This window comes from Rhinatrema bivittatum, chromosome 2 (assembly GCF_901001135.1).
Source record: "Rhinatrema bivittatum chromosome 2, aRhiBiv1.1, whole genome shotgun sequence".
NCBI lineage: Eukaryota > Metazoa > Chordata > Amphibia > Gymnophiona > Rhinatrematidae > Rhinatrema > Rhinatrema bivittatum.
The window spans coordinates 288,258,888-288,273,063 of NC_042616.1; the positions used below are offsets into that span (position 1 = coordinate 288,258,888).

The 14,176-nt window shown below is 47.1% G+C and overlaps 1 protein-coding gene across 15 annotated transcripts in view; it reads right to left on the reverse strand.

Annotated features, from left to right (window-relative positions):
• EZH2 (enhancer of zeste 2 polycomb repressive complex 2 subunit) overlaps positions 1 to 14,176 on the reverse strand; it is a 425,637-nt gene that overhangs the window by 203,945 nt on the left and 207,516 nt on the right. For all 15 annotated transcript variants that reach the window (XM_029589584.1, XM_029589586.1, XM_029589588.1 and 12 more), the window contains one exon: positions 2,414 to 2,577. In XM_029589584.1, coding sequence (XP_029445444.1) covers positions 2,414 to 2,577 — 164 coding nt within the window. The remainder of the gene's footprint in view (positions 1 to 2,413; positions 2,578 to 14,176) is intronic.

Here is a 14,176-nt window from a genome sequence, read left to right on the forward strand (position 1 = left end):
TGGGGGAGCTGCAGTAGGATCCTCGACCCCTGGCTCTATTAGCTTCAATACTAGGGTGGGATGGTCCCCTCAGGACCTGCCAACCCCCTGGGGGCTTCACACTAAAAACTACCTTTTTTTTTTTTTTTTTAAATAAACCAGCTAAAATAGCCCTAAATACTATCTAAACTCTGTATAACTTTTTTTTTTTTTTTTTTTTTACAACTAAGCACTAACTACAGACTACAGGATTTTGCACCTCCAGCATCTGCTGAAGACAGAGAAATACTGACAGACTGTGGGTGACACCTTAGGTTATAGGGCAGAATCAGTCAAATCTTCTCTGTCTCCATCTGCTGGTGGGGAGGCAAAACCCAGGATTCTGGACTGATCCGGGTACATACAGGGAAATAGGATTTTTCTTTGGCTCATACATGGAATCAGCACCTGGTACCCCCAGCATCTTCAGTGTCTAGGGAATCAGAGCCGGTAACTCATCTATATGAAAGAAGCTCAACATTGTTCTATATGGCTCCAACCCTGCAGGAATTTCCCCATCCTCCAGGAGTAAGGATCGCCTTCATCATCCATGCCATCTGGGTCCCTATCAGGGTGATTTGCAACAGGTCTAGATGTATTCCGACGCTTACCCGCTGCACCAGGTGTGATGGGGATCTGTAGCCTGCGATCCTGAACCTTTAGGTTTGGCCAGGGCAGCCAATTGCGTCTGAAGAAAGGATTGCAGACCTTGAAAAAATTCCAACCAAGAAAAGGCAGAAGGATCCATACCAAAACCAGAGGGTGTTGGTCCTGTACCTACTAAGTTGCCTTCCCCTACTGACAAACCAGTTAGGGGAGCCACAAAACCAGATGAAACCTCTGGCAATTCTCCCTCTGGTCCCATTCCCGCATCATGCTGGGAAGGGCCAGGCTCAGCAAAATCAGTCTGAGACAATTCTCCCTGAACCTCCTAGTAGCGTTGACACCAGTTAGAGGGGATGCCAGGCTGTGATGCCCGAATATGGCAAGCAGCACAAGGAGTAAGGCACTCAGGCTTCTTTGCTACCAGCACGCTCCCAAATGCGTCTGACAATTGTGCGCCCAGCTGCACAAGCGAGCCTGGACAGAGCATTCAAAAAATAATCTCTGTCCAATAATCACACACTACCGACGCCCAAAATGTAGGAGCCCAATATGCAGTCCAGGTAGGTGCCAACCTGAGCGCGCGCCCGGGCACGCAAACACAAACCAACAACACACACTGTTTCGCAGCAGACTTGTGTGTGTAAAAGTGTATGAATGCTGCCGCGGCCTACCACATGACATCTAAGCGAAACCTGAGAGCAGGGCCTAGCCAAAAAGACTGCTCAACCTGCCAGGCTGTCATGACTCCCCAAGCTCCCCTCGGTAACAGGAACAGACATCGGATCAGCGAGCCAAGCTTGGAGACCAGAAGGGGAATGGAATCCCTAAAATTAACTCCCCTTCTTTTTCTTCTTTTTATATATTTACTCTTTACCTGAGCTCAGCCCATCCTGGACAAGGTCAGAATCAGTTCTCCAGCTATAGGGGGAGAGAGCAAAGGCCTTCACCGCTGCGCTCAGCTTGCTGCACCCGATAGCCTCTCAGTTGTTTATCTCTCTACAGCTAATTCCACGCCAGAAAACTAGCTACTGGACCAAGCCATTCTACTGAGGGAGGGGATCTGCAGATATCACCTCAGGAAAACTCAACTGAGGGAGGGTCCATAAGATATCACCACAAGAGAGCAGGGCGAATGAATTTCTTTCTTCTTTCTCCTTCTATAAAAAAAGAACTTTTAAGGCAATCCACAGTAAGAAGATCCACATCCACCGTCTGCTGGAGACAGAGAATACTAGTGGGCTGATGTCCGTGCAGCTTTGCTCAGTCTCCATCTTCTGGTAGAGGTGCATAACCCACAATCTTGAATCACAGGGAGGGAAGGACAGCAGATGTTGCTACTGTTGCAGCCCTTGCTAACCAGAAAGAGTGATGCTGAGGAAAATTGTGAGGAGACATTCTTCCAGATCTCAAGGCCAGCGAGGGTTACCAGTGTAATTCCCAGGGGAATTCTCTGGGATGGGGCATTGACGAGGGGGAAGAGTGGACGAAAACAAATCCCTTAAGTGTTTAGAACAAGTATATTAAAAAATTAAAAAAAAAAAAGGCTTATGCAACAATGTGTAATATATATTGGGTCAATATTATTAATGAGCCAGGTGGACTAATGAAATATCATGTATACTCTGAACTGTTCAGTCTTTTTTGTTATTCCATTTTTTTGTTTTTTTGTTGTTTTTTTTTTTTAACAAGAGTATCTCACATGGAACAGTTAGAAGGAATTCATATTTAAATACCACTACAGGCCCCCACTATAAAAAGGTTAAGAAAAAAAAACATTAGCCACACTCACGATGCAAGAAGCAGTCATATTTAAAACATCGTCGACAGAAGAGTGTATGAAAGGAATGTAGGCTCTGTTCCCTCTGAACAGATTTAGCATTTGGTCCATCAATGTTTGGTGTACATTCAGGAGGAAGTGCTCCTGGAAGTTGTTGCTCTGTTAGTTCTTTGTACCTGAAAGTGAAACACAGATAGAATACTAGTTAATAGCAGGTACCAGATGGCTCAGTGACATTGACTTCATAGAAAGAATATGGTTCGCCTCCCAAAGCCAGCTTCTGCTTCCTTGGTTGACCAAGGCATACAGTGGAGGCAGACCCCGGAGGAAATACTAGTCATTGCATAACGGTGCATCCATTAGAAAAAATTGAGGTGTACTTATGACAGGGTATATACCCAAGAACCCCGAAAAACTTTAAGAACAGTGCTTAGCAATCTGACCCCGGTCCACTTCAGGACAGTGACTTCTGGGTACAGGCAGTCTCCTCTGGCCCAGGGATATAATGTAGGCTGAGGGGAGTGCATAGGGAAGCCCCAGAATCGAGGGGAGAACAGCTTGTGAAGTGACTGTGAGTAAAAACGGAAATGCAGCCCCATCAAGACAGCTGACCTGTTTGAGTTTGTATTACCAAGTTAGAATGGTGAATGTGGAATATTGTTGGTTTATTTGCACTGTAAATAAATAAAACCCACAAAGAAAACAAGCCTTGTCCGGTCATTTCTGTGCCACATATGGTGGCAGCAGTGGTATTTTCTGCACTAAGCAACAGCCAGAAATCCAAGAAGGAAAGTCTGAAGTATACAGCAGTGCAAGAGGAAAGCAGAGTTGCTTACCTGTAACAGCTGTTCTCCAAGGACAGCAGGATTTTAGTCCTCACAGATGGGTCACATCATCCGATGGAGCCTGGCATGGAAAACTTTTGTTTTTTTGTCTAGAAACTTTGACTGGCACACTGAGCATGCCTAGCATGCCGCTAACCATGTTTCCACGTGGGGTCCCTCTTCAGTCTTAAAATACAGAGTTCGCAAAAAATAAAACAAACAGAGAGAAACCCAACTCTGCAGAGTGGCGAGCGGGTTTTGTGAGGACTAACATCCTGCTGTCCTTGGAGAACCTGTTACAGGTAAGCAACTTTGCTTTCTCCAAGGGCAAGCAGGATGGTAGTCCTCACACATGGGTGATTAAATAGCTCCAGGCTGCTCTGAACACGTGCAGCAGGGAACTGGTGCCAACGCGCACAACAACTAGAGCTGAAATAACCACAGGAGCAGGCCTGCACCCAAGGACAGGACCCACGGAGGGAGAGTTGGGCTTTCATGGCTGGAAGAGATTACGGACGGATTGACCAAATCAACTGTCCTGCTGGCCATCCTTGTCCAGGCAATAATGTGAGGCAAAGGTGTGGAAGGAACTCCAGGTCGCCGCTCTGCAAATCTCATGAATGAGGACTGCATACAAATGAGCCACAGAGACTGACATGGCTCGTACCGAGTGAGCCTTGACTTGACCATCAAGCTGTAGGCCCACCTGTGCGTAAGAGAAGGCAATGCAGTTTGCAAGCCAATGGGATAAAGTCTGCTTGAAGACAGCGACCCCTAGCCTGTTCTTGTCGAAGGAGATAAAGAGTTGAATGGAGAGGTAGTGAGGCGCCGTCCGCTCTAAGTAAAAAGCCAGCGCTCTCTTGCAATCTAGAGTGTGCAGAGCCTGTTCACCCCAGTGAGTGTGAGGCCTTGGAAAAAAGGAAGGCAACATGATTGACTGGTTGAGATGAAACTCTGAAATCACCTTGGGAAGGAACTTTGGGTGTGTCTGGAGGATCACTTTGTCGTTGCAAACTTTTGTATAAGGTGGGTACGACAAGGAAAACAGGCTTGCAGTTTGCTGACCCTGTGAACCAATGTCATTGTGACCAAGAAGATGACCTTCCAGGAGAGGTACTTCAGGTCACAAGATCATAATGGCTCAAACAGAGATTTCATGAGTTGCGACAGGATGACGTTGAGATCCCAGGAAACTGCTGGAGGGTGAATGGGGGGGCTTTAGTTGACATAAGTCCCTCATAAACTGTCCCGCAAGCGGATGAGAGGAGATCACAGTACAATCCGTATCCCGATGGTAAGCCCCTATGGCACTGAGGTGAACCCTCACCGATGTGGTTTGGAAACCGGATTTGGAGAGGGAAAGCAGATAGTCTAAGAGCGCAGGAGGGGAGCAAGAAAAGGGATCCAGACCACGCCCCTCGCACCAAATGGAAAACCTCTTCCACTTCATATTGTAAGATTTTCCGGTAGAAGGCTTCCTGGACTTCAGAATAACTCGCGATACCCCTTCCAAAAGGTCACCTGGTCAACATCCAAGCTGTGAGGGCCAGGGCTTGTAGGTTGGGGTGACGGAGCCTGCTTTGGTCTTGTGTGATCAGGTCTGGGGCCGTTCCCAACCAGATCGGGGGTGCGAGGCCAGACCCCATAGGGTTGAAAACCAGACCCAACAGGGCCAAAAGAAGGCAATCAGGATCATGGAGCCTGATCTTACTTAAGCTTCTGAAGTATCTTCGAGATGAGAGGCAGGGGAAGGTAAGCGTACAGTGAATCAAGAAGGCATCCGCTAGTGATCCGTTGCTCCTCTGGCCTAGGGCGCAGAAGTGGTCCACCTTCCTGTTTTCCAGGGAGACGAAGAGGTCTATGTCCGGGGTTCCCCACAAGCGAAAGATCCTGTTCGCCACCTCTTGACTGAGGACAAAAGGAACGGCTCAAGGAGTCCACTAGGGTGTTGTCCACGCCTGGGAAATACACTGCCTTAAGGAGGATGCTGTTGTCGATGGCCCACGACCAAATGTGGACTGCCTCCCGACAGAGGGTGAAGGATCCTGTTCCCCACTGTTTGTTCAAATACCACATAGCTACCTGATTGTCGGTCTAAGAACTACCTTGTTCCGGAGTTGCTCTCAGAATGCCTGGAGGGCATACCGAATCGCTTGCAGCTCCAGGAAGTTGATTTGAGACTGCGATTCTTGCACAGACCAAAGACCTTGGGTGTGGAGACCCGCCAGATGTGCTCCTCACCCTATCTGAGATGCATCTCTGGTGAGGGTAGCCTGGGGTTGTGGGCTCCAGAAGGGGAATCCCTTTTCCAAATTGGAGGGACCAATCACTGAAGGGATTGACATAGCAGTGTGGTGATTAGAACATGCACATGCAGGTCTTGGGAAGCCTGGCACCATTGAGAACGTAGCGTCCACTGCACCCTGCGCACGTGCAGCTGAGCAAAGGGGGTGATATGCACTGTCGCTGCCATGTGGCCTAGCAACCGGAGAAACTGGTGTGCCAAGACCTGAGAGCAAGCAGAGACCGCTCGAGCAAGAGCTGCGAGGGTCTCTGCCCTATCTTAAGGCAGAAAAGCCTTCGCCTGGGCAGTGTCCAGTTGAGCACCAATGAAGTCCAGTTGTAAGGACAGTTGGAGATGGGATTTTGGATAGTTGATCAGAAATCCCAAGGTTTCTAAAATTTGGATCGAGTCAATCGTGAAGGTACGGGAAGACATGAATCCCCCGTCTCCGAAGATAGGCACAGACAACTGCTAGGCACTTGGTAAAGACATGGGGGGTGGATGCCAGGCCAAAAGGCAGAACACGATTCTGGTAGTGACTTCTGTTGACCAGGAATTGGAGGTATTGCCGTTCTGCCGGAAAGATGGGGATATGGGCAGTATGCATCTTTTAGATTTAGGGAGCAGAGCCAGTCTCCCGCTTTGAGAAGGGGGTCATGTTGCCCAGCGAAATCATTTTGAACTTCTCCTTCACCAAGAAACGATTTAACACCCGCAGGTCGAAAATGGGCCAGAGTCCCCCTGTCTTCTTGGGGATTAGAAAATACCTGGAGTAGAACCCCTCACCGTGCTGACTGGGCGGAACATGTTCAACCGCCCGAGCCAGGACAAGGGCAGAAAGCTCCACCTGAAGTAATGGTAAGTCCCCCGTTAGTCTCCACCGGGGACACGGAGGTGAATGGGGTGGCATTTGCTGGAAGTGCAACCTGTAGCCCAGGCACACGATGGATAAGACCCAGAGGTCCGATGTTATGGAGGTCCATCGGTCTGCAAATAGCTGGAGCGGACCCCTGACCCAGGGATCGATGTCCTGTGGTGAGGACTGGCTTATGCTCCCTGGCCACCAGTCAAAATCCCATGGAGGAGTTCTGTGGTGGAAATGTGGTTGCTCGGGGTGCCCGAGGCTGTATGGGGCTCGCTCTGGGAGGAGGTCGTTGAGGTCTGGCCCTTGAAACTGGCAGGTAGTATTTACATGACCGGTAAAAGGGCCTTTTCGGATATTGCCGACGCGGCTTCTTGGGCAGCTGGGTGTCAGAGGTACTAGCTGACAATTGCTAAAGTGCAATTGATAATCCATCAGTTGCACTACCGCCTCCTTGATTTGATCTGTTTCCAAACAGATTTTCCCCCATGCATGGCAAGTCAGCCAGGCGGTCCTGGATTTCAGGGTGTAAGGCTGAGGCACGTAGTCATGCCGTCCGCCAGGCCCCGATGCCCACCGCATCAGTTCTCATGGCTGTCTCAAAGATGTCATAAGCAGAGCAAATTTCATGCTTATTGCACTCCAGGCCCTGCTGATCAATTTTTTGGAAATCCTCATGGAATTGCTGTGGTAGGTGTTCACTAAATTCAAGGGCCTGTTTCCACAGGTTCATGGAGTATTGCCCCCATGTACAATTGGTAGCAAGCAATTAGGGCAGTTAACTCTGCGCCTTGAAACACCTAGCATCCAAGGGCATCGAGAGCCCTATGCTCCCGCCCTGGGGGAGCCTAGGCATGGGTGCGGATCCTCTTTCCCTTGAAGGTGGACTCTACCATCACCGATTGGTGTGAGAGCTGATGGCGGTCAGACCCGATGGTGGACTGGACTAGGTAAACAGCATCCGTCTTCCAGTTCACCGGTGCGACTGAGATAGGGTGCTCCCAAAGGCGGGCTTACCAGCTCCTTGAAGATGTTATGGACTGGCACCAACAAAACCTCTTTCAGGGAATCCATGAATTGCAGAATCTCGAGTACCTTGCGCCTGGTGTCCTGCTCTGTTAAAAGCTGGAACAGCACAGATTCTGCCATGGCTTTTACGAATCCCGTGAAGGATAGATCCTCCGGAGGAGACTTTCGCTGTTCCTCTGGTGGAGAAGGCTCAGTGGAGGATATGGATGCCTCTCCTTCCCGGGGTCATAAAGGGCCTTCCCCTCACTGCGTCCTTCCGGGAATGCCGGGGGGGGGGGGGGGGGTGTCGAAGACCCAATGGCAGTTGAGGTGTACGCCTCAAAGTGAGGCCGTAGGAGTGCCGATGGATCCACCAGTGTCAGAGCGATCAGTGGCACCGAAAGCACAGACTGGACCAATCCTGGGACTTCATCGACCCCGTTGGCCCTTCCGCCTCAGAGGAGTCGCTCACTGGTATGGGGTCCGGTGGCAGAGGCAGCGGTACAACCTTCGTCCGTGAAGGTGCTTGGGGCACTGGTGCCGGCTGCGTTGGTAGAACATCGAGCAGCATTTTGAGCCATTCCAGTAAAGGCGCAAGAACCAGTGGAGACTATTCCTGCAGTGGTGGCGGTCCCGGTGGAACCGAAGGCTCGAAGCCCTGCAGGGCCAGGCCGACTGCCAACCGCACGCACCTCTCCAACTCCTCCTCAAAGGCAACCAAGGACAAAATGGCTTGAGGAGGAGGTGGCGGAATTAGGACATCCCCTGGAGAATTAGGGGGCACTGAGCCCACCACCGGTGTCACTGGAGGCCGCCTGGAGGCTTCAGAGGAGTCGGAGGGAATTATGCTGATGACTGCCCGTGGTCTGGCTTAAAGGACGATGACTGATGCCGATGTTTCTTCGACTGTTCACAATGATCACCACGATCTTTTCCCGGGTCTGAGGGAGATGGCAAGGAACCGGACCAGGAACGGGACGACAAACACCGCGGTTGGTCCCTGGCTCCTGTCTCAGGCCCAGGGAATGGTTGTGGAGGCGACTCTGACGGGGTCAAAATTGGAACCTCCTTCCCGAGTGGAGTGGCGGTCCCCCAAGCCGTCGATGGATCCAGTCTTTTGGAGCCGAATAATTTTTCCATTTTGTCGAGACGTGCCCGATGGCCCTTCGGGGTCATCTGGGCACAGAGATCACAATGGGGACATCTTGAGACACCCCCAGTTAGAGGACGCAGATGTGGGGGTCTGTGATGGACATAGTCCGGGGGCACTGGGGGCATCAGCGAAAACTGGTCGATGCCATCAGAAAAAGTAAGCGGCGCACGGTCGATGGACACCGGGAAATGAAGCCATCAGCGATCAACCGTGAATGAACGAAGGACTTACCAGGTCGCGGAGAGCAGAACCGACAAAAAATACAAAGGACCCTACGCGATGCGGGATGAACAGCAAATTTCAGAAAACTGTGAAAAAGAAGCACAAGCTCACGACCACGAGGCAGCACCTTCGTGGAAAGGAAGAGACTGAAAAGGGACCTGATGTGGACACGTGGTTAGCGGCATGCTGGGCAGCAAAAGTTTTCTATGCTGGGTTCCATCGGATGATGTCACCCATGTGTGAGAACTACCATCCTGCTTGTCCTTGGAGAGAGTTTTTTGGACATACAACCAGAAGTCCAGGCCTCAAGGCAGAAAAGAAGTGTTTAGTGTTTGGCAGAGGCTATGTTACAGAGAACGCTAGGGAGTATAGCAGCACAGAGGAGTGCTCAAGAGAAAAATGTTTGGGGCCTTACTGCAGTGGCTTAGGAGTTTTGTGTACCAGCTAAAGGGTTAGCCCTGCCCGGTATAGTCAAATGACCAATGAGTGAGGTGGAGCTGAACAGTTTATTTTGTATATGAAGTAATCCACAATATCGAGGAAGAGTACTTCTGCACGTAATATATGCAAACCAAGGGAAACGAGCAGAATAGTTCAGAATCCACACGTTTGTTTGAGTAAAGCAATTACTTATTTATTGCAGCAACTCCACAGTTTTTAATGCAACACAATTCTTTTAAGTTTCAACAAATCCCCCAACACGGTATCCGTGTTTCGCCTTATGGAAGCATCTGGAGGGACGGCAACAAATCTTAATAAATCTAAGAAGCAAAACAGAAATAAACATAGGTGTGGAAACTCAATAAATCGATGGGGAATAGCTTCAATATACAAAAAATTCCTTTTAAGGGATCTCTGTTATGTTTGTACTGTGCACTCCCAGTCACACTGTATATGCTGCAACATCTCAGGTATGTTAATTTTTTATATATTGAAAGTATTCCCGCGAACCTCTATATGAACACCTTTGAGGAGCGTTGGTTAAGTCATCATCCTTTTGAAAATCATTTAATAGTGTGGAAGCATTATATCGACGACGTCTTTATCTTGTGGAGAGGTGATGAAGATGTTTTCAGATCTTTTTTACAATGGTTCAATTCTTGCAACCCCAATTTAAAGTTCACTGCAGACATTCAGTGTAAATGTATATCTTTTTTGGACTTGAAAATTATAATGACTGATGGCAAATTTGTTGCTTCCCTATTCCGGAAGGAGGTAAGTTCTAACCTTAGAAAAATGCAGATAAACACTTATCTGCATTTTTCTAGTGCACACACCAGGAATTTTAAGCTCAATTTACCTGTGAGTCAGTTTATAAGACTAAGATGTCTGTGCACTACGACTGCTGACTTTGAGATTAAGTCCAAATCTCTATGTGATCGTTTTTTGGCCCGTGGATATCCACGTTCCTGCATTCGAAAAGCCTACCTGCGGGCTAAATTCTCCCGAGAGTGGCTTTTTCTTCCCCGTTCCATTTGATGATTCTTCTCAGCATACCTATGTTTTACCTTATTCTGCTGATGCTCAATTGATTCGTCGTTCCATTTTGAAATACTGGCACGTTTTGCAGACACATGATATTTTCAAGACATTGCCACGGATTACTTTTTCACGCACTAACAATCTAAGAAATATGTTAGTGAGATCCGATTTTGCTGTCGATTATGATTTGGGTGATACTATGATTGGATCACATTATCCATGCAATAACTGTTCAGTGTGCATCTCTTCAATGTCCATTCAAGATTTCCTAGTTGTGCAATCTGGCTATAAAATCTTTCTGAAGTATCAAACTTCTTGCATTTCCACTATGGTTGTCTATTTGATCCAATGCCCCTGTATTGTTGGCAAAACAAAACAGACTTTAAAAACACGAATGATAGAACATCGATCCAACATCAAACACGCTAGGATTGATGAACCTCTGGTCACTCATTGTGTTGAACAAGGACATTCTTTTAACGAACTGCTTTTTTGTGCCATTGATCATATTCCACCTCATTGGTGCGGTGGAGATCGCGAACGACTATTGTTGCAATCAGAACAGCGCTGGATCTACAGATTAAATACTATCATACCAGCTGGTTTAAACACAGAACTTGATTTACATGTTTTTCTGGGATAACTAATCACTTATGCTTTTGAACTATCTAGGATCAATCAAAAAAATAAGACGCGTCATTGGCTGTTTGTGTTCATAGTGACGTCATGCGTGAGGAGAAGATTTAAAGAGACGCCAGCCTCGGCTTCAGTTCCTCCTCTGTTTTTCGTATTGAGATGATGGAGACTCAGTGTCCATTTTTCAAAAAGATAAGTATTGCTTCATCTTCTTTCTGAGCAAAATGACTTTAATACCTATATTGTTATTTCTAGGTTAAAGGAATCTATTTGTGACTAATTTTCATAAGCCCCTGAAGAAGCTGCAATAGCGAAACACTGGCTGTGTTGGGTTACATTTTGTTTTACATTTAAGAGTCTGCCTTTTTGGATACCCCTCGTGGTTGGAGGACATACATCTATATAAATAAAAATGTTAAATAGTTTGTACGTCGTCGCTAATCTCGCCAACCGCTTAACCGAATGCGTTCAAATTTGCACACAACATTCACTTCCCATACGGGAAGGATCTTATACACTTACATTACATATAGATCACACCTGTGACAGGTAATACAAGTTTAAAAATTGCTTACACAAAACAGCGACATCTGGTGGCCGTTAGCGCAAGCGCAACCTCTTACACCTTTCACACACACTCACAAACCACACCACACCCCCACACAGGGCTATTGTCTTTCATTCACGCTCCCTCATAACACACAGAAATCCACACTCATCACACCCCCACCCACACACCTTTCAGTGTCACTTACTTCACCCACCCTCCCAAAACACACCAAAACACGAATTCCTGGCTGCTACATTGGGAAGCCATGCATTTAACACACCCTCCAATTTTAATTTAAAGTACCCTCTTCCACCCACCCACGCACTGCACTCCGATCACACACTACACCTGAAACATGTCCGTGCTTCTCCGCCAGCACCACAGGAACGGTCCGGGACACATCACATTCATTAGGGCCGTCGGAAGCCAGCAACAAAAATGGCGCCAGCGGACCTTACCCTTACTATGCTATACGGAGACAACAATGACGTCGGTACACCATGTGACATAATAAGGGCAAGAGCACGTTGGCGCCATATCCTCAGCGGACATTTGCCCTTACTAGGTCAGGAATCCTGACGCACCACTTTCACCGGTGAAGTTTTGCGACATGGCAGCCGGCGGAACAAACCCTAGCACACACCCTCGTCACCGGCTGGCAGTTTACACAGGTAGCCGGGGAGGAGCACGGTGGGGGACCGTTCTTATTTTCCGCTGCGCGTTTTTCACGGGGGGGGCACTCATTCTCCTCATCTCCCGAGAGGGGGGCTGTAGCGTGGGTTGCTCTATTTCGCCGGGTTGGGGGGGGGGGGGGGCCCTTGAAGGTGTGCTTGCATATTTAAACTATTCTTTGCTGGTGCTGTTCATTTGGGGTAAAAAAAAAAAACAAAACACACAAACTCTAACCTTTACTGCTCTGTTCTGTTGTTTTCAACTTAACCAGGCTCAGCCACTGCAACGCGTGGCAGGGTACAGCTAGTTTTACATAAAAACTGAAAAAATGAAAAATATTTTTGCAAATTACTAATAAAATAATGAAGGTGAATGATTAGAAGACCGGTTGGTGTCATTTTTAAAGTCACACAACGTCAGGCTTGCTGACACCTTCATAGGCTAAACCTATAAGTAACATTTGTGTTCCACATTTTGTTGTTTTATTGGTTAAATGAAGTCTCCCATTATTACCGCACTACCAATTTGGTTAATTTTCCTAATTTCTCTTAGCATTTCACTGTCCATCTCATCATCTTGGCCAGGTGGATGGTAGTATACTCCTATCACTATACTCTTCTCCAACACACAAGGGATTTCTACCCATAAAGATCTGATTGTACATTTAGTCTCATGCAGGATCTTTATCCTGTTGGACTCTATGCCATCCTGGACAAAAAGCGCAATCCCGCCACCAAGATGCTCCTCTCTGTCATTGTGATATAATTTGTACCCTGGTATAGCACTATCCCATCGGTTATCCTCTTTCCATCATGTCTCCAAGATTCTAATTAAGTCTAAGTCATCATTCACTGCTATACACTCTGATTCTCCCATCTTACCTCTTAGACTTCTGTGTTTTTTTGTTTTGTTTGTTTTAACATTCTGCTTTTCAGCTGACAGGGATAAACTGGAATCTTTTAGCTCAGGTGACTACTTTTCTTATTATTGGAACCTCTCTATTGGGATGCCCTAACTCTAATGCTTCATTAGTATCCTTTGAAGATACCTCCCTCCAAATCATGCGCTGCTGCTCTACCTCCTATTTAAAGGTTAGCGCCAGCAGCCTGGTTCCACCTTGGTTAAGGTGGAGTCTGTCCCTTTGGAAAAGACTCCCCCCTTCCCCAAAAGATTCCCCAGATCCTTAGAAAACTGAATCTCTCTTCCTTGCACCTTTGTCTCATCCACGCATTGAGATTCCAGAGCTCTGCCTGCCTCTGGGGACCTGCGCGTGGAACAGGGAGCATTTCACAGAATGCTACCCTGGAGGTTCTGGATTTCAGCTTTCTACCTAAGAGCCTAAATTTGGCTTCCAGAACCTCCCTCTCACATTTTCCTATGTCATTGGTTCCACATGTTCCATGACAGCCGGCTCCTCCCCAGCACTGTCTAAAATCCTATCTAGGATCCTATCCTGATCCCACTACATTGGTTGCCAATTAATTATCGCATAAGTACAAAACTGCATGTATTGTACATAACATAATCTATGGCACAAAAACAGAATGGTTAAATACAGCAATACGATTACACGTACCCCAAAAAGATCTGCGGTCTGTGAATAAGGGCCTACTAACAATTCCAACAATAAAATCTGCCCAGCTGAGCCAGGTACGAGAACGAGCAATATCTATAGCTGGCCCTAAATTTTGGAATACACTCCCTGAACAGTCACGACTACAAGCAGACACCAAGAAATTCAAAGCAGAACTTAAAACATGGCTGTTTAAACGCGCATACGCAGAGAAGGAATGACAGACAGACACACGTATAATGTTTTATACTATTTAATTTATCTTTTAGTCTTGTTTTATGTTTTATGTTCTGATTAGCTATTTTATTATGTCTTAATATTTTATACGTTATTAATAGTTATTTTATTTAACTATTTATATATTCTGTTTACCTTTATTTTTATATTATTGCTTATTGTATTTTCTTACTGTTAATATATTGTAGACCGTTGTGATGATTTTACTGATGTGACGGTATATAAGCCATGACGTGTGAGGTCCGCCACCTTCGCACCAGGTAGGTTTTGTT